The sequence below is a fragment of the Somniosus microcephalus genome, chromosome 17, assembly GCF_052327205.1.
Source record: "Somniosus microcephalus isolate GS21.2 chromosome 17, FLI_Smic_1.0, whole genome shotgun sequence".
Lineage (NCBI taxonomy): Eukaryota > Metazoa > Chordata > Chondrichthyes > Squaliformes > Somniosidae > Somniosus > Somniosus microcephalus.
The window spans coordinates 26,505,536-26,526,469 of NC_141003.1; the positions used below are offsets into that span (position 1 = coordinate 26,505,536).

The 20,934-nt window shown below is 43.4% G+C and overlaps 1 protein-coding gene across 4 annotated transcripts in view; it reads right to left on the reverse strand.

The window, feature by feature from the left end:
* ptpro (protein tyrosine phosphatase receptor type O) overlaps nucleotides 1–20,934 on the reverse strand; it is a 202,106-nt gene that overhangs the window by 118,264 nt on the left and 62,908 nt on the right. For all 4 annotated transcript variants that reach the window (XM_086010114.1, XM_086010113.1, XM_086010111.1 and 1 more), the window contains exon 2: nucleotides 9,074–9,353. In XM_086010114.1, coding sequence (XP_085866240.1) covers nucleotides 9,074–9,353 — 280 coding nt within the window. The remainder of the gene's footprint in view (nucleotides 1–9,073; nucleotides 9,354–20,934) is intronic.

Below are 20,934 nucleotides of genomic sequence, written 5' to 3' on the forward strand. Positions count from 1 at the left end.
CCGCACTGGGACCCGCCTACCCGAGGCGGGAAGGGATTAATGCCAATTAACTGCCTGTTAACAGGTAGTTAACAGGCAGTTTTTAGCCTAATCCCTATTTTTAAGGTTGAAGTGTGGGATTCCCGATGGCTCCAAACCACGGCAAGTTACAGGAGGCGGGCCGTCGGGTTGAAGGACTTGGAGGGGTCGAGATGTCGGTGTTCAGGTGAGTGATGGGTGCAAAGATAAGTGTGTTTGGTGTGTCTAAAGTGATTAAATAAGTTTTACATACATTTTCTTACCTTTTCAGCCTTCCTTCCTTTAGGTCTCAGGAGTCCCTCATCTCACCGGCACAGGAAGCAGAATGGCTGTGAACTGTCAAAAGTGACAGCCTGCAGCTTTCTGTGCAGGAGAGATTTCTAACTGAGTCTGTGTAGAAGGACTCATGTTAGAAGTAAGACTGTCAGTGTTTGTCAGCTTCAAACAGCTGTGAAACGCTGATATTTCATCTGTCAAAAGCTCTCGACAGATGAAGTTTCAATCTGTGATGTCACCTGTTGCCGGGTGGCCCTTAATTGGCCTGCTGAGCCCGCTGGGCGGGCTCAACAAGGTCAATCAAGTTAAAATCGTGTGGATTGGCCGCATCGCGACGGAGGCGGGACTACAACCCCGAAAGTTGTAGTCCCGCCTCCAACCCGACTCCTGAATGAAAATCCTGCCCCTAGATTTGAAAGTTTAAAACAGCTGCTAGGAGAAAATGTACATGCATACACACACATATTGGACTGTATTTTGCGACTCCTACGGGTGCGTACGCGCCCGTAGGGGCCGCACAAGTTCCGGGTTTAGGCATGCGAAGCGCATACGCTGAAACCCGGAACTTGCGATCTTCTTGACAGATCATCCGCATCCCCAGGAAAAGGGCCTCTGTGTAAGGCCTGCTTTTACCAGAAGAGTTTTAAAAAATAGAAAAATAAAATTTCATCACTCAATTATACATTAAAAACCCTGTCCAATAAGGTAAGTTTATTTTTAGCCCCATTAAAACATATACATTTTTCCCCCCACAAAATTAAATTTTTGTTTAAAATATTTAATTAAATGGCATTTTAATGAATTTTATGTATGTAATTTAATTTTTTTTTAAATTTCATGTGTTTGTGTACTTTTTTTAAGTCATCCCCATTCATACTTATGACAGTTCCGTACGTACAGAACTTCCATAAGTGTGAATGGGGATTCCCTTCTTTCATTGATTGGGCTGGCCCACGTGATCCCAGGGTCGCTTGCGAACCGCATGCGCCCCCTGGGATATATGGGCCTCTACGCATTTCTATCAGGAGAGGCCATGAATCGCAACCCTCCATATCCCCCGGACCACCAGGTAAATGCGTAGATTTTTTGATGATCGGAGGCATCCGCCCACGGGAAGCCACCGATCGCAAATTCAGGCCCATAATATATATTATTCAAACACACACACGCGTGGTAATTTCCTGCCCTCACTCTCAGCCGGGAGCCGTGCCCACTGAGAATGCACATTGTAAATTCTGGCACATACTGTGCACTGGAATTTCAAATAAGGACTCCCAGCGGCCGAGGCTCCTTGCCAGGAGCACCAAGTCAGAAAATGACTTCTACATCCAATTAGATACAGGTAGACTATCCTTTATCCGCACTTCTGAAAACCGAAAACCTCTGAAAACCGAAAGTTTTTTTTGCGGAACGTAAGTCGTGCGCACGACATAACCCGAGTGGCGCCAAACCTGACCCGATGCGGCCGATGCTTTTCTGACCTGATTTGCGGGCCAGCTTAGCGTAGGAGTCAGCCGATATCTGGCTTTCCCACAACTGGCGGCGGCAGTCGAGCCCCAGACCCCCGCTAAGTCAAGGAATTCAGATACGGAGCAGGGGGAGCTGTAAACAGACTGGGAGCGGCAGCACAGAGAAGCAGGAAGGGGAATGAGACACGCAACAGTCGCAAGAGGTAGCCTGAACTTTTAAAATTTATATTAAATACAAATACTAATTACCAAATTAATTTAATGTTCAGAGTTTCCCAGTCTGAAACAATACCTTCTGAAATCCGAAAATTTCTGAAAACCGAAACACAGCTGGTCCCAAGTTTTTTGGATAAGGGATAGTCAACCTGTATTGTGGCACTGTCCATTGTAAAAGATCAAATGTTGACTTTATGTTTAGGCTAACATATATAAATAATAAGAAATAACAACAGAAAATGCTGGAAAAACTCAGCAGGTCAGGCAACATCCGTGGAGAGAAATTTGAGTTGAAGAAAGAATAAAAGAAACAAATTGACTAAGGAAAGCAAGTCAAAATATGATCACACTGGTGTCTTTTATGCTGCCTTCTAACTAAATGAATCGTTAAATGTTCTAATAAAATCATTATTAGTAGAGGTGGATGGGAGGGAGGAAGAGGTTAAAGAAGAAGATGGCAGCACAGAATAATCATTAATTGTTGTTGATTTTCCCATTTCTTGTGCTTTCGATGAAGGAGCCTATGTTTATGGAGGTCAGAACAGAGAGCAGTGAATGTTACCAGGAGCAGTTTTGACAAACTGTGACATTCAGCTTCATCACCCCACACAATATCCCAGCCATAGGGGTTGATGAGCGCAGTACATAAAGACTTGACACATGTAGTTCAGATATATTGTTCTAACATTTATACCAGCCCAGGCTGTTCTAACTTGTTTCTGCAGGGTCTCCTACACCGTTGAGGGGAGAAAAATATCGATCGGACAGTGTTTGTGTCAGATACAAGGGAGGGTGGAGGGAAGAGTCACATCCCAACGTAAGTGCTGGGATACTTAATTACAGCCATCAAGCTTCATATCTTCAGATTGGATTGAAAATCTTCATCATAGTTGCCATCCCTCCCAGTCAAAACTTTCAGAGGAAGTTCTCCTCATTAATCTTATATCTGAACAGGTCCCTCTTCTGATTGCATTGGAGTAGTGATTTGCCACTTTCTTTAAAGAATCTCTTGATATTTATTCTACTATCACCTGTTTCCATTCTACTGTCTGTTTTCTCTTCAACAAGGACTCCGTTGATCTTTATTTAATGCTTAGGTCCCAGACATAGAGGATTTTAAACAGCCATTTTATAACCTTATTAATAAACTGAGTACCTAGCTTAAGATCCACAAGATCTCTTGGCTTGTAAATCACAAGCTCTCAATTTTCAGATTTTTTGAATCAGACATTCCACAGAACTCCAGGTTAGATCCCCCTCCATCAGCTGGGTGTTCAATTTCTACCACTTCTCTCCTCTCTAGATTCTCTCCTGGCCCTGTTCTCAGGCCTGAGACAATCCCAGCCTGTAACTAGCTACTACATCCATGAGTAGCTCGGGCTTTCCCTTCCTCCTCCTTAAACATTGCCTTGTATCTGGCACCTGGGGTGGGAGGCTGCATCTGCCACTCTTGTGCTACAGCCCCACTCTGCGGGAATGTGCATTCAAAGCGAGCGGTTTTCCTGCTGGTCACTTGAAGCTACAGTTTTTTCTGTACAGCACAAGCTAAGCAACCTGTTAGATTAAATATTGGATGCTTTATTAAATTAAATCTTGCAGGTGTTGGTACTTCAAGGTTTGGCACACTCTCAGCTAGAGATGCTTCAGTCAGCAAAGCAGTAAGGTAGCCCCAGACTTGTTTACTATTCTGACAGCTGCTCGAACGAAGACACTTATTCAGAAGTGGCTGTTGTCTGCATTAGCACAGAGTTTTTTTTAATCCGCCAAACTCTAATGGGCAAATATTGGTTTGAATGTTTAATTACACCTTTCTTCCAGTTAGAAGTAAAAAGGAGCTTTGCCAAGGAATGATGGCATGGCATTGAGGGTTGGTTGGGGGAATCCCTCTCTAATTAAAACCTTTATCATCGTACAACTACTTCCTCACTTATAAATTCCCGTCCCCTTGAGATCGAGGCCAGCCTTCCACTAGCCTTTTTGATTACTATTGGTGCCCGTGCACAACATGCTCCTGGTCACTATTCCGAAGTCAGCTACTAAGGAGAAGTATGAGAGCAGGCTGGGATGACTTAACCTGGGTTTTGTTTCCCATTTTCTTCCCCGATTTCGTGTGGGGAAGCTCCGCTCACCAATGACACAAGATCAAGATCAAAACCGTTCAGTCATTGGTCCACCGCGGCATCATTTAGTAAAACCTTCCCTGGTTGAGTAAAATACCAGGTCTGGCCTTTGTCCCAGATCTCACCTGTTTGTTTCCAAGACATTTTCCTTGACCTCGATCCTCCTCGACAACATCACCTTATAAACTCCACCTCTGGAGCAATTGCCCACATAAGCAATCCCATAAAAAGTAAGTGCCAACATTTTATTTAGTTTTCTTCAAACAGATAGTTGTCTTTGTATTCAATAGAAAACCATTATTACTCAATAAGATCCCTGATAAACTCTTTAGACAAGAGATTACTTTGTGCAGTATTATTAATATAAAGCAGTTACTACACTCATATGACACTCAAGTGTCCTTTCTTTGACAGAGGTATTAGCAGTTATTTTAATTGTGAATGACAGTTGTAATGTGAGGAATGCTAACTGACTGGAGAAAGGTGTCCATTCCTCCTGCCGATAATTGTTGCACAAAATACTCCAATGATTCTACATATAAAGTTATTAATAACAACAAATAAAGTTTGGTGTTTAAATGAGTTGACTGGATTGTCACAGAATGGTTTAGTCAGGTCAGAAAATCAGGCTCTAATGTTGTAGCTCTATCTCGGAGTGCGGCTTCCAGATTGGGAACTGGGAATTTTGAAATCACCCCTATATACCAACAGATTATAACCTATCCTATGAATTTGTTGGCACCAAGTGAAAGCAGCGGCCATTTTAAATATATATAAATAAATATCGGTTAAACCTTTCTATGCCTGTGCTAGCGCCACCTGGTGACTACTGATGTATATAATAATAAAGCCATATGCAGTGCAGTTCTTACCGGAAGCCATGTTGTGCTGCTGTATATATATGCTGTGTCCCAAGATATCACAGAATTGGCAAAGAGGATAAAGATTGCAAATTCCCTAACTGAAATTTTTGTTGGCGGATAATCCTGCCAACCGACGGAGGGACTGTTAGAGGTTCTTCGTTTTGCAGAAAAACTTAAAATTCAGAGGTAATTTCGAGCACACGTGGTTGAACTGTCAATGTTGTCAGAGTCCGGATGGCTGCGCTTAAGAGAATAATACGGCGCTTGTGTGAGTGCGATCGCGACGGAGAGACTTTCAGAGTATATGCAAATAGTATTGTCGAAGTATCCGATGATGTAAACCGTAACCGGGTGGTTTTAGAAATGAAACGGGCTATTTTTTTGAATGAAGCAGGCCCCGAGGTTTATGAAACCCTGAAAAATTTGCTTGTTCCCACCAAGCCGAAGGACATGCCACTGAAGGAGATTCTAGCACTACAGTCCTGAGCCCCTGGAAATTGCTGAAAATGGTCATTTTGGAACCCGCGATCAATTAAATGATGAGCGTATCAGTGAGTACATTGCAATCCTCCATCCAAAGTCCCCAGTTCCAACCTTAGCTGCAGCCCGAATGCAGAGATGGGCTTTGATTTTGTCAGCATATACATATGATGACATTGAGTACAGACAATCAGCTGATCACAGTAATGCTGATGCTATGTCCAGGTTGCCATCCCCAATAAGGAAGTGTTCTATTTCTCATACATTGATGAGCTGCCAGTCACAGCTGAAGAGATTGGCAGGGCAACCAAACGTGACCCAATTATGTCAAGGTGTATGATTACATAGCAAATGGATGGCTAAACCAGGTATCAGAGAAAGATATCCATCCATACTTCGTTCGTAAGAATGAATTGTCAGTGGATAAAGATTTTATCATGTGGGGAGCAAGAGTGGTTATCCTAAATAGGTTCAGGTCTAAAGTGTTAGGAGATCTTCATGACCAGCACCTGAGAATGTGCTTAATAATAATAATAATTCAACTTTATTGTCATTGCACAAGTACATGAACAACGAAATGTGATCTTGCAAGCTCCCATGACTGGGAGAAGCAAAGCCGCTGCGTCGGTGCGCGCCGCCATTCCATTTCCACCATTCCTCCTGTCCGACAATCTTCAGCCCAACGCCCGGGCCTGCTCACCAGCCGCTCCTCCTTCCGTGACCTTCTCACCAACCGCCCCTCCTCGGGGCTCCTTCCGTGACCTTCTGTACCTGGTCTTCCCTAATGGTCACCCCTCCAGGTACTAACCAGGCCTGGCTCTGCTTAGCTTCCAAGCCTTGCCAGTGACCCTGTCCCTAATCCCAGGAACAGGGCTTTGCACGCAGTTACTTATGGTGGCCAGGTTCAGATAAAGAGATAGAGTACATAGTCAGTCAGTGTACAACATGTCAGTCGGTGAGCAAGAAACCACCATCAGTACCATTACAGCCATGGAAATGGCCTCCCAGAGTGTGGCAAAGGTTGCATGTAGATTTTGCTGAGCTAGAAGGACAGCAATAGTTCCTAGTGATAGATAGTCACTTGAAGTGGGTAGAGGTGTTTCCGATGCGGATAATAAGAAGCAAAACACTAGAAAATTTGCGAAGATTGTTTTCTTCAGACGGCCTCCCAGAAGAAATTGTCTCTGATGGGCTGCAATTTTGTTCAGAAGAGTTCACACAGTTCATGAGCAGAAACGATGTGAAATGTACCAAAGTTTCACTGTACCACCTGATTCAAATGGTGCAGCAGAGCGCACAGTACAAATTGTCAAACGTGCCCTCATCAATCAAATGTTGGATCCAAATCCAAAGAGATATCAGTTGTCGTCGGACCACAAATTTTCTGATTACCTATCGGAATATTCCTCATACCACTACTGGTAGAAAACCAGCAGAGTTGTTTTTCAAACGACAGCCACGAACCAGGTTCTCGTTGTTAAAGTCAAACTTGGCACAATCCGTAGAAGAGAAACAATCAAGGCAGAAAGAGAGTCATGATAAAGGTAGAGTTAGAGAGAGAAGTGTGAAGTTGAACCAGAAGGTTAGAGTGAAGAACCATCATCAGAAATGATTAAAGTGGTTACCAGAAAGAGTAGTGAAGAGATGTGGCCCTCGCACATATTTGGTCAAGATGTTTGATCATGGAAAGGTTAGGTTTGTTCACATTGATCATATCTTACCTACAGATGTGGAAGGAGTTGAAAGCTGGGATGATTCAATTTATTCTGATGAGTCACATAGTCTTGGTACAAGTAGAGCACCAGTAGCAAATCCTACATCAGACGTACCAGAAACAAGTCCAGGAGAAAGTCAGCATTTAAGTCTGAGCCCGAATCACGCAGATAAACAGTCTGAGAGGTAACCGAATTACCACCTCACATTTAGCGCCCGCCGAAGTTCTCGGCAGGCGTTATTAGCGCCCCACCCGGGCGATAAGCCTTTTGTGCCCCGTTAGCGCACCTCGGAGGCGCTAACGGTGGGCGCAAAGGAGGCGAATTTCACCCCCTCAGAGTCCAAATGTAGATCAAGGTCAGCCCTTGGAGAAAAATTCTCCTCAGGCTCAGCCTAGAATGAGTCAAAGTCCTATAAGAAGATCTGAAAGTTCTGTTCAAGGAAGAAGGCATCCTCTTTGAAACAGAAAACCAGTGGTTAAGTTTAATCTGTAAAGATGGAAAATAAGTTCATATCTTTTGTTTGTGTTACAAAATTCTATAGTCGAATTTGGAAACATAAAATGGGTTCCATTTGAGAAATGTATACCAAGAGTTGTGTATACCATGCAAGTCATGTACAGGAAACTTTCGTTTAACCAGAGGTTAAATGTCCGGAAAGCTCTATCTACCGGCAAAATTCAGGAGCCATTTCCTATAAGTTTTTTTACTTCTCGTTGCTTTTTTTTTTCCAGTCAGGCTCTGCAAGGTCTAGCTGAAGCTGTTGCTTAGCTACAGAGACGCTTTTAAGCTGCGGCCGACTGTTTCGAAGCTGTAAGCAACAGGGTTTGTTGATTCACACGGAGCTCAAAAGCTCCGTATGTTTTAACATTAGCGCTGGTTTCTACGGCAGTTTTGATGGTACGGCACCAGCTCGGTCCCGTCAGTGCCAGATACCAGAAAGTTTCCTTTACAATGATTATTTGCTATGATTAACTTCTTCAATAAGAAGGGAGAAGTGTAATAGCGCCACCTGTTGACTACTGATGTAAATAATAATAAAGCAGATGGGCAGTGCAGTTCTTACGTCATGTTGTGCAGTTGTGTATATGCTGTGTCCCAAGATATCACAATGCTAATCTACTGACTAGTCATTCAAACACCAAACGACATGAAACAAATCTTCAACAGTAAATATGTTGATTGGTCGTTACATGAAGCCAGAAAACACACCAACATTCCTGAATGTGCTGAAATTTCTAAATAAATGTTAACAAATATTTTAGTTACACAAGACTAGTTGACAAGTTATCAACTATGTGTAAATGGGAGTAGAATATCAAGTTTTGAAGTTCTTTGGCCATGTTTGATGAAGTAAATAAGATACTGTCAACTTCAACAGCCTGTGTTGAGGTTTCAGTGACATCTTCTTATGCATTACTAAGAGGAAATTTTTATTGAAGCAAAGTTTAGTAAAATAAGCCCAAATATGATTATACAACCACAGGCTGCGCCTCCCCATCAAACACCCCCCCCCCCCCCCACAATGTATTCCTGTATGGAATTTTCATGTAATTTAACACTAACTATTTTATATGTCAAGTCTTCTGTGATGTAATAAAGCAGCAAATTGTCCTTCAATGAACACTCAGGATTGATGTCAGACACTGGAATTTCCTTGAAAATTGTAGCTAAACCGAGAACTTACTGAATGCCAAATGCAGAAATCCATTTTCCCAAGACATTGCATACAGTAATAAACCACAGATTACAGAATGTGCTCTGATCTGGGGATCCAGACAATGTTGAGAAAGCATGTTTCATTCTTGTGGTCTAGAATACCATCTGAGCCTCCCAGACAGGTTACTCATTCCTAAGCATCCATGACCTTATATTTAATTACTGACGAGTATAATAAATTTTTAAAAAGAGTTGCTTACTTGTTAGTACAGCAACTAAATGTACCGGCTTAACAGTTGATTTTGAGCTTCCGGTCAGGAGGGTGACTAAGTAGTAGATCCCATGGTAAGAAGCATTGAAGACCACAGGAGGAGGGAGTGTACTGTTGAAGTCTTTGAACTGGAGCTTATAATTGGTCAGGTTAACAGACTGTGTTATCTTCACATAGTATAGCGAGGATCCATTAGTCACATCAGATGGCTGGAGTGAGACTATGATTTTGTTGTCATCACTAACCGTGGCAGAGATTGCAGCGGCACTCTGGATAGAGGGAATAAAAGAGAGTAAGCATTAAAAATAAAATCCTTGAAAAGGTGTTTTTCACACAAGCAAGTGTACAGTATGGTTGAATTAAATAGTTAAAGGAAAACCACCCCTCTGTACAAATACTTAGGACCTGGAAAAAGAAAGCATTGAATCAGATGTAATCTCATTTAACATGCATGCAAGGAGGATGAAAAAGATCAGCACAAAATTTGCTAGTTAATGCCCAGTTATATACATGTCAGCTGGATTCAAACAACTGGAAAATTCAGGCCAAGAGTAAAAGACAGATTCCTGTACACTGGGATAGATTATCGGATTGGAGTTATCTTTCAATCTGGATTCATTCCCTGAAAAAAGTTTGCTTCCTTTTCACGATCAGCTATTTCTTTTAGATCAAAATTCGTGAGCTTATTAAGACAAACATAAACCAATTACTAATTAGACTTTTAAAAAACTTTATAAAATAGAGCATATTTTAAATATGGATTCCAATATTGGGAAGTTTAGTTGAGAATCCGGCACTTTGCTACTGCTATACTTAAAGTGGTATCGCACCTGGGATTTTTGTCAATTAAAACCACTGGAGATAAACAGACATCTCCAATGAGCATATTTTTAGATGTATATTATTCCCCAACTTATATACAGAATCTGTATACACAGATATGTATTACAATGTGATTGTAATGAATGGTATGAAATTGCATACAAGGTTTTGCAGGGATCTGAATAGTTATAGCGATGTATTTGACTGCAATGCAATGCAATGGTGTATTTTGCTGCCTTCATACCTGTTAAGCGCTCTACTCGGAACTCCGACACGGCAAGAGAGCCCCAGGTGGGCAGAGGAAACACTTCAAGGACACCCTCAAAGCCTCCTTGAAAAAGTGTAACATCCCCACCGACACCTGGGAATCCCTGGCCCAAGACCGCACAAAGTGGAGGAGAAGCATCTGGGAAGGCGCCGAACACCTCGAGTCTCTTCGCCGGGAGCAAGCGGAAGCCAAGCGCAAGGAGCGCACGTCAACCCAAGCACCCCACCCACCCGCCCCTTCAACCACCGTCTGCCCCACCTGTGACAGAGACTGTAGGTCCCGCACTGGACTCATCGGTCACCTGAGAACTCATTTTTAATGTGGAAGCAAGTCATCCTTGGTTCTGAGGGACTGCCTAAGAAGAAGAAGAAACAAACCTGTTAAATCAAAGTATGTAGTGGTATTTTGTGAGGTATCGCTCCTGGCACAGTCGATGGGAGGATCAGGGTAGAGATGAGTGCGCCTGAATTGCGACACTCCCAAATTCTGGTCATTAATTTTAATATCCTGGTCATTAATTTTAATAACTACACAATCAGGAGCGGGACATATTAGGTGCACTGATTGCCACACTCGATTTCCCAATCCACACTTTAGAGCAATGATCTACACCACAAGCCTTACCCCAAAAAATTAACCCTCAAGTTTCAAGGGGAAAAAATGGATCTCTTCACAATTACTAAATGAATGAAAAAAAGTAGGTCCAGATATCAATAATTGCTTCTTTCGTACAATCTGTCATAGTCATACCCAACTGAAAGTTATTAAGACAAACTCAATCTATGAGAGGTGAATGTAGAGAGGTTCTTATGTTAATTATTTTGAAATTTCCCTAGTCTTTTAAAAAAAATGGAAATAAGGCTGCTTTAAGCTACAAGTTCTTGTGGACTTTGCTGTTTGTTGTAAATGGAGGTACTGTGAAGGAATAAGCCATATAACCTATTCGGAAAAATACACCATTCTATGAAAGAATCCTGGCCTTATTAAAACATGACAAACTGGGTCTGGAAATCTAGAAACCTAACTATGAAAAAGCTGTGATAGCATTCTGGCTATTGAGATAAGATACGTTGTTGACACTGAATCAATAACCTTATTGAAACAGAAGGTTAAAGGCTCCTGAAGTCTGAACCTTTGGGAACAAGACATTGGGGCAGAAATTCTGATCCCTACGTGTGTGTATGTAGGGACATCGGAAATGCCGGTTTTAGGCATGCACTGCGCATGCGCTGAAAACCGGCATTTCCGATCCGTCAAGAAAGCTCTTGACAGATCCTCTGGCTGCCCGGGAGAAGGGCCTCTGCGGGGGGAGAGTTCCGCTTTTTGGAGACCCTCCGCCCGCGGAAAACACTTACAATTCTTGCGCCTGGTAAAAGCAGGCATAAGGCCTGCTTTTACCAGGATAAGAGTTGAAAATAGTTTAAAAAAAATTCCCACTGATTTATCATTTAAAAAATACTTTAAAGAAAGGTAAGTTTATTTTTAGCCCCGTTAAAAACTTGAATTATTTTTTTCAAAAATTTAAATTTTTGTTTAAAATAGTTAATATGTAATTTCAAGTCATTTTAAATATGTGATGTTTTATTATGTTTTTGGGGGTGATCTCCATTCATATATTTGACAGGTCTCCCTTCTTTGATTGGCTCCCCATGGCCCACATGATCCTAGGGAAGCTGTGAACTACCTGCGCCTCTAGGATACGTGGGCCCTGTGCACCGGCAGTTTGTAGAGGCCCAGCAGTGGAACTCTGCACCTCCCGGGAGCCCTCAGGTAAGGGCGCAGATTTTTCCAGATCGCAGCCCTCCCCCTGCGGGAGGCCTGCGATCAGAAAATCTGGGCCAATAGTACACCCTGTATAAGGTGTTCTAATTTACACCTCGTAAAGGAGCACATAAAAGTAACAAACATCTGCCTTCATAAAAATGATACCAAGTAAAACGCACCTGCTGTTACACCATTTTTTATGATAAATTTAGCACACCTAGAGGAGAGACATGGTTCTGTAGTGCTACCAGCTGAGATGACTGTAAGAACTGCAGGGGTCAGCAGAAAAATGACTAGAGATAATTAGCTTACATCAGCAGAAAACCTTAAAGGAAATACCACTGGAAAAGGGTATAAATATTGAACTCTCAAATGGGATAATAGACTCGCTTAAAGGGGCAAAGCGATTCTCGGCTTCAGGGCTAGCTCTGTAAGTCTCCAACTCTTTGTACCTCGGGGATCAAAGGTACTGTATTTGATTTTGGTGGATATCCTGTAGAAAACTAAGAACTGTAAAACTGTAGCAAAGTTAAGATTTGAGAGTAGGTTCTCTGATAATAGAATTGTAAAGCTTTCTTTTTTTGGAACTGTTAATGTTGCGATTGACTCACGAACTATAAATTTTATGTCGGTTCTTTAATAAATCTATATATTTTTAGAATTGTCTCACATAATACTTCTGTATCAAATTTGCAAACTCAATCTCTGTACACTCTTTGGTGAGGAGTTGCAGAATTCTGGGGGAGTTTTCCGGACCCTCATAATATCCAGAACGTTACAGTCTAGCTAAACTTATTAAAAGTGCTATCTGGAGGACGGTAACATTTTCAGGTTGTTCCTTTCCTTTAGGGAGAGATAGTCCGGACCTTTAGACCCAATTAAGCGTCTTTAGGATTCGGCTACCTCAAACTTTAGTTGAAAGTGAACGTCTGAGGAATATGCCGGACCCGGGGTAGGACTAATAATTATCCCTTCAGTATCAGTGGCCAAAAAGTAGAGGGTAAATTCATTCATCCTGTGCCCCCAGTGAGGAGTCTTGCTCAAGAGAAATGTGGGTCAAAGATGGTGCAACAATGCATTTGAGTTTGGCCCCTCACTGGAAGTTCAGGATTGGTGGACATACTCTATGGAACGTTTGTAGTAGTACCTTTCAATTCTAATAAATGAGCGGGTCAGGGGTAAGTCAGAGGTTGTGTACTCAATGATCCATAGTTCAAGATTCTGATAATGTAGTTACTGAGATGTATATCATAGCCATGTGTCAAATGATTTGTGTCTCAATCCCCACTGCACTTATGTGTAGGGTACAGTGTGGCAGACCCAAGGCCTTAAGGATGAGGAAGCAATGGTTTATTTGTTTAGGAGGGAGAATTGGGAGTGTGTTAGGACTGTCAAAATTGGAAGATATGACAAAATTAAGGGTGTGTACTTTATTAATCAACTATTCTATGATTTACGTATTTTATATATTTATCCATAAACACCAATTGCATAACTGTACATGCAATGACAAGTAACCCAAAAGATTTAAGCTTATGTACGCACAATGCAACATTGGTTTTCTTCAAAGCTATGAGAACCCACAGGCACCAAAAATAGAGCCCCAGCGTACACTGGAAGATGACTGTGCCACTGACAAGGCCCTGTTGGCAAGCACAGTAATGGAGTGATGCAAGAATATTTTTGGCACAAAGTGTGACAACATGGGACAGACACGGTCAACATTTTCCCTGCAACTCAAGCCATGACTGGAGGCCCAGAGGAGGTGGGTAACAAGGAAGGGTACAGGAAGGTAAGTCATGAATATTACTGTAAAGGAGAAGCACTGTCCATATATGGACATAACAGGAAGTTGTAGTCATTAAAGATATCTGCAAGAAATGCTGTACTGATGCATAAAAATCTTAGCAAAGATGTAGCAAGTAGATTATGAGGGGTGAAAATAGGAAGGTTATGCCAACTGCATTAGAGATGCCATGATGGGGCAGTGAATGCAGCTCAGGAATGAAATGATTGTGCCTCAATCCCCACTGCTCGTATGTTTAGAGCACAGTGTGGTGAACCCAAGACTTCAAGAAACTCTCTCTATATGAGGAAGCAATGGTTTATTTGTTCAGGATGGAGAATTTAGAATTAGGACTGCTAAACTGGAGGAGGGGCAGAATTAGGGCTGTTTTTGTTGCACAATATTTCACATCAATGTGTGCATACTCACTGATCATGCACAAGTGCATAACTGTATGTTACTATAATACAGCACTCAAATGGATGTGAGCGAATGTGCTCCTAATGCAGCATTGACTTCCCTCACAGAGCCAGGAGAACCCAGTTAACCATCAACTGCACCCAAAGAGCACCACATACCCGAGCACCAACAATCACTAATCACACTGTAAGCAGGCACCAGCACGCATACTCGCTAAATGAGAAGTAGATAGTGGTGTTGGCAAGGAAGCACAGAGTGAGGCACTGAGTGCTAGTGTTGGATCAGATGGCACAGGACAGAAGCCTACAATGGTGTGTTGGGATGTAGGCCTTAGTGGTCATGCTTTAAGCTGAAGCTGGAGCAGTCACTTGCCTCTTCACAAAATACTGGATGATGTTCTGGGTAATGTGTTGCTGCCACCTACAGGAGTGTTGTCATAGAGTACCAATTGTCGAGACTACAGTCTACCATTGTCTGCAATGCCAATATTGCCTGCAGTGGAGACCGCACTTAGACTAACCACAAGCACAGTAAGGACATCTCTCACGAGCACTCCCGCTCCTCCATTAGAGGCTTTGGAGTCCAAACTCAAAAGATGCTGGCATCAAATCAATAAATAGTTAGAGGGGACCATGATAGAGGGATTCAGAAACATCAAGATTCCCACTGTTTTATACACTCACAGATCAGTGGGCATGGCAAGCAGATATCCTTCACCAGTGACATGGGGCATTTATGCTACTAGTTGGCACTCATGTCAACATCACTTAGCACTGCAACAAGGGACAGTAGGCACTGCCTCTGAAAGCACTGAACAAACGGGAACAGTTCTGAGCTGGAGTGAAATACTGATTTCCCAACGCAACTTCGCAAATGCAAAATGTTGCACAATTTCCTCATTGAAGGTCTTTGTTGTTGCTTTTTGCAAGTATTTTTCCACAATTTTTGAGGGGTTTAGAATGCTCACAATATCAACGTGAACGAATCTTCCAAAGACAATTTACTACTCTTTATTCATGTTTACTTTTTGGCCAAGATTAAACTTTGGTGCCAGAACACCAGTTCTAACATATAGTAAAGATGCTTTGGAGGATTTTATGTTTAAAACAGCTACAAACTCCACCAATAGACCTCCAGTTAAATACACCACTCTGCTTAACTTACACACAGTGCTCTGCACAGGGTTGTTACTTCAATTTATATATTGGCATAAATAAATCTAGATTGTTCCAGTAACTTGGCAGAATGGAGCAGGAGTAAGGATTCTGCAAGATCATGGAACATGTCCAATACATTTGTGGAACCATCCCAAGAACAGAGGCAGAAATGGGAATTAACTTCAGACTCACAAAGATAAATTATTCTGCAAATAATCTCATTAAATCAGATGCTCCTAACGGTGCATCCATCAAGTGGATCCTAGTCAGATGAATATCATAATCCTGAATCCAATAGTTCCTATAACTTATAGGAGGTGTCTGCTGTGTCTCAATGGCCTGACTGAGCAATGATCAAACTTATTGTTCAGGTTGCTGAACTGTCTTCCTCAGCAACTTAAACCCTAGATTATGACTCTCATCATTCTGTCATTCAGACTCTTAGCATATTGATTTATTGCCCAACATGCAAAAAAAAATTACTGACCTGAATACTAAGAAGTTATCATGAGGAGAATAAATGACTAAAACACAGTGGGGGGGAATTTTAACTTTGGATCTGCTGGGAGCAGGGGAGGGGTGGGGGGGGGGGGCTGGTAGCACGCAGGAAACTTGGAAGTCTGGGTTTCCCCACACACTGTGGAGTTACCACAGCATGTGTGTGACATCACTGACAGGTTTCCCGCCCGGAAATCAGCCTGATTAACCCTGGAGAAGAGATCGCAGCTCCAGGCAGGGCTGAGCCCCGACCCTGGTGGGGAGGCACGATCCCTGACCCAGTGTGAGGATCCAATCCCCGGTTCCGGGGAGGGGGGATCTGTATAGGGGTGATGGGGCTGATGATGGGAGAGCTGGTGGATGGGGGGGCGGGGAGAGCTGGTGGATGGGGCGGGGGGGAGAGCTGGTGGATGGGGGGGCCTGGTGGATGGGGGGGGGGGAGCTGGTGGATGGCGGGGGGGAAGAGCTGGTGGACAGGGGCGGGGGAGAGCTGGTGGATGGGGAGTGGGGGGGAGAGAGCTGGTGGATGGGGGGGGGGAGAGCTGGTGGATGAGCGGGGGGGAGGGGAGAGCTGGTGGATGGGGGGGGCGAGGGCTGGTGGATGGGGGGGTGGGCTGGTGGATGTGGGGGGGGAGAGCTGGTGGATCGGGGGGAGGGGAGAGCTGGTGGATTGGGGGAGAGAGAGCTGGTGGATGGGGGGGGAGAGAGCTGGTGGATGGGGGGGGAGAGAGCTGGTGGATGGGGGGCAGAGAGCTGGTGGATGGGGGGGGGGGGGAGAGCTGGTGGATGGGGGGGTGGGAGGGAGAGCTGGAGCTGGAGCTGGTGGATGGGGGTGGGGTGGGGGGGAAGCACTCCTGCTCCTCCCGGCCCACAAGGAGTGCTAGCTGAGGCTATCCTCACCTCCATGTAGCTGCCGAGATTCCTGAGGCCCAGGAACTGCAAAGCAGGCTAAATCTGAGGATTCCAGCCTCTATCATATTTAAAGTGCCAATCCGCTTCCCCCACCCTCCTCTGTTAAAACCGGAACTGGGTGGGTTGGAGGCGGGATTCAGATTTTTAACACTTTAACCTCCCACCCGACCCAAACCCGCCTGTTTTTTAAGGTGAAAATTTCCCCCAGTATCTCACTTACAAAACAAATAGCTCAGTTTGATAATCTGAAGTTGGTCACGTTTTTGGATGCTGGCCAAAGACATCAATGTTAAACCTCAACAAGATCAGCATAGCAGATAAACGTTGAATTCCGCCAGTCTGCAAACCTTTTTGAATTTAAATGCCGAAGTACAAGGATGGGTTGTTGGATTATGTCCTGAGGAAGTGGCAGTATCAAGATTAATCCTAGACTGCACACATCTCACATATTGTTCATACAGATTCCCCTTCGCACTGTGATAATGGATGGCTTGGGGTCAGAGACAATGGAGGAGAAGCAGTAATTTCTGGTGACACTGTAATGAGTCGCCAGAGCCACTGACAGAGATTTACAGCAGCCGGCATAACGAGGCCAAAACTGGCATAATCCACTTCGACGGCAGGAAAATTGCTTTGCAGTTTAGTGGTTCTTAATGGATGATGTGCTGTTCTGTTCTTTTTTTTGTGCATTTGAAAGAGAATAAATCAATGCTGGTTCCGCTTCCTTAATCACAGGCAAGGACAGGGAGCTTCAAGTGTTACTTGGCAGTAAATCACAAATACAATCCTTTCTATGCACGATAATCATTATCAAATGGAAACATGCTCCTGTGTTTACAAGGACACATGTTCAAAAATGGAGCACCGAAATTAATTACAATTATAGCATGTGAATGTACTCATTAATATAAAGTACAATCTATCAACATGTAGTAATACTTCATAAAAGCCCCAGGCTTTTCATCTTGAAATGATCAAAGTCTGTTCTATGTACATGATTAATCATTGAGTCAATCCTGTATCGTGATAAATAGAAACTAAAAAAAACACAGCATTTTTCCATCAGAATTCACTGCACTAAAGTGGCCAATTGCCCAGTATACAATCCACTGTGGCGGAGCCACTAAGAGACTCAGAGCAATGAATAATAATCCCTTTAACCACATTATAGTGCAGCTGTGGACTGCACCTCTAAACTGTCTGTTAACTATACTGTATGTACTTTCCTGCACTCTGCGTGATGACGTCATGACGCTGATCACGTGACCGCCAGTGGCGCGAAGAACGCGATGACGTCAGCTTCCAGAACCTTCCAGCAGTCGTCGAGTGCCTTGCAACCTGAGCAGACCTGTATACAGCTTCTCTTGTAGTTTTACCAGTTAACTTCGTTGTTCATTAAACTTTGTTATTTTGATTCACTGAGTTGAACTCCGTTATTAAGTTAGGAACCTCCATTCCTACACCACATTAAAAAAGGAACTTTATTTTATAACACCTTTTATGTTCTCTCAATGTCGCAAGGTGCTTTGCAGCTAAGGAATTATTTTTTTAAGTGTATTCACTGTTATATCGACAAGTATGGCAACCAGTTTGCACACAGCAAGGTCCCACAAACAGCAAATCAGATAAATGACCAGTTACTCGGTTTTGACGGTGTTGGTTGAGAGATGAATGTTGGCCAGGACGTTTGGAGAACTCCCTGTCCTTCTTCAAATAGCGCCATGGGATCTTTTACATCCACCTAAACAGTTGACTGGGCCTCAATTTAATGCCTTATCTGAAAGACAACGCCACCGACATATTCAGAACGCCCTGAGTTCTGCACTGGAGTTTCAACCTAGGTTATGTACTCAAGTCCTCTAATGGGACTTGAACCCACAACCTTCGAACTCAGAGGTGGGGCTGCCATTCTGGTTGGCTTATTCATGGAGGTTTGATCACGTGACGCTTAATCACGTGACCCCCCTTGCCCTTAGTTTGGAATTGTTATTACGTATACTGTGGCAAAGCCACTAAGAGACTCTCACAGTGACTTGTATAATTGCCTTTAATCATGTTTATTACCTTTCAATGTTGGCTCTGGTTAAACAGAGCTAGATCGACAAAATCGCGATCTGACGCGATGACGTCATCACGTGGGTCATGTGACGTCCCCAACGGCGGGAAACGTGATGACGTCATGACGTCAGAGGTAGAGGGCGTGGCCAGCCAGTCCTCATGTGGAGTGATAGAGAAAAGACCTGTTTAGAGCTTCTCCTGCATTTTCTTGTTTTGTAAAGTTTTAATACATTAAACTCAGTTTGTTAACTTCCAGTGAGTTTATAGATTCTTTGCTAGGAGTGCAGAGACTCCTACAATACCTTATAAAGGTTGGTTCCCCTGTAGTGAATGAGCTTATGAATGGTACCTTACCACCCCTGAGAGTTGTGCTCTCTGAACCTCCACCATCCTTGAGAAATCAAAAGGTGGTTAAATCATTATAATCTCAAACAAAAGCAGAAAATGCTGGAAACACTCAGCAAGCTTGGCAGCACTGGTGTCCCTGCCACACACACACACACGGGCACTACGAGCTGAAGGCTGGGAATTTAAACGCCATTTCACCCTCAACTTCAATGAAAGACGACGAGGATAATAAATTTACTCAATTCGGAGGGGTGGGGGCGTCCAGCAGTGCTTTCCAACCACGTCAGCCCCAAAATGATCAGATAGTTCCCTCACAGGCAGACTTAGGCAAAGATGCAGTAAAAGTGAGGGGGGCGGCAAATAGAAAAAGGAACCGATTGGAATAAAAAAAGTTACCAGTGCTTACCTTAAGATGGAAAGTTAAACCAAGTACTTATCTAAAATGGGTGCTGCTGTTACTGCCGAGTGCTCACGCTCACACGGGCACCAGTGCAACCTAACCTGCTGGCAGAAACGCACCCCATGCACGCTCGTCATGGCTCTGCCTCCTCTGATTGGTGCGGTGGTGCTGCCCATTAATTCTACTTCCTATTTTCTCCCCAGTTATCCAGGGAGATCTATCCCCGATTCTGGGAGAATCCTGGACAATCCAGGAGGGGTTGGCAATCCTACTCGGAGGTGAAGCTGCTATCGACTGGAGCCAAACTCATACGTAAAAGAATAAAGAGAAAACGTTAGCAGATGTCATGGGCCATTGCTGATGGCAAATAAACGATTTTTTTTTAAAACACAGGGGCATCAGATCAACACATGATGGAGTAAATTTTCAATGATCAATTCTACACTACATTCTGGGACCCTGCAATTGTCACAGTCAGTGCAAACACATGTACTGCTGAGAGCTGGCACAGCGAGTCTGTCGGATTGTGTACCATGCTGCAGGAACTATTTAAAAGGAATGTGCCCAAAACATGGAGCACAAACTGTTTTTGGCTAATGAAACAAATTATCAGGTGGGCAAAAAAAAAACCTCACCCGATTGCAACAAAAATATTGAGGCAGGAAATTGCATTTCTGGGCAGGATCCGAATCCCACAATTTAATGGCCGGCAAAGTGGATATGCTGCTGCGTGAAATGAATGTGGAGAGGGTTGCCTAGATTAACATTGCAGTGCATCTTTCCCAGAGGAGAGCAGTGCAACATGTATTCCTGGAAGTGGAGGCCAGGGTTTACACTATGTAGTGTACCCACAGGACCTAGGAAGACTTCTAAAGACTAACCGCTAAAAATCAGGCTAGTATGACAGAAGTGGCAGCACTAGTTAGGATGTTCAAAGCAGTTATTGGAGAAATCAAAGCATCAAATCAGTTTTCAACAGGCAATACATGATCGTGAGTGTTGTATCTATGCTTTAATGCGTTCAATCAAGCATGTAGATACGTCGAATTAAATCAGAGTCAGGCAGACAAAAGGGTTTTCTTTTAACCCTTTGAGGTCTGGCTGTATTGGGTATGTCTAACATGTTGGTGTCAGTGGGTATTGCCTGTGTCACAGTGGTATGTGTGTCAGGGTCTACTATACTGTCCTCAGTCCCTTGTGTTTCCTCCTGCTCATGGAGTGTCTCCTTTGGTCCATTGGCTCTGTATTTCTTCACAAACGTAGTGTTTCTCGAGTAGCGTGCTCCGTCTGGAGATTCTACTACTACTTGACTCCCTGTTTTACTCAAAACTTTGTGGGGTGTATGTGATGAAATATATTCCATTCATCACTGCCTGTTTTCTGTGTCTTGTAACTGCCTGCTTTCTGTGTCTTTTCC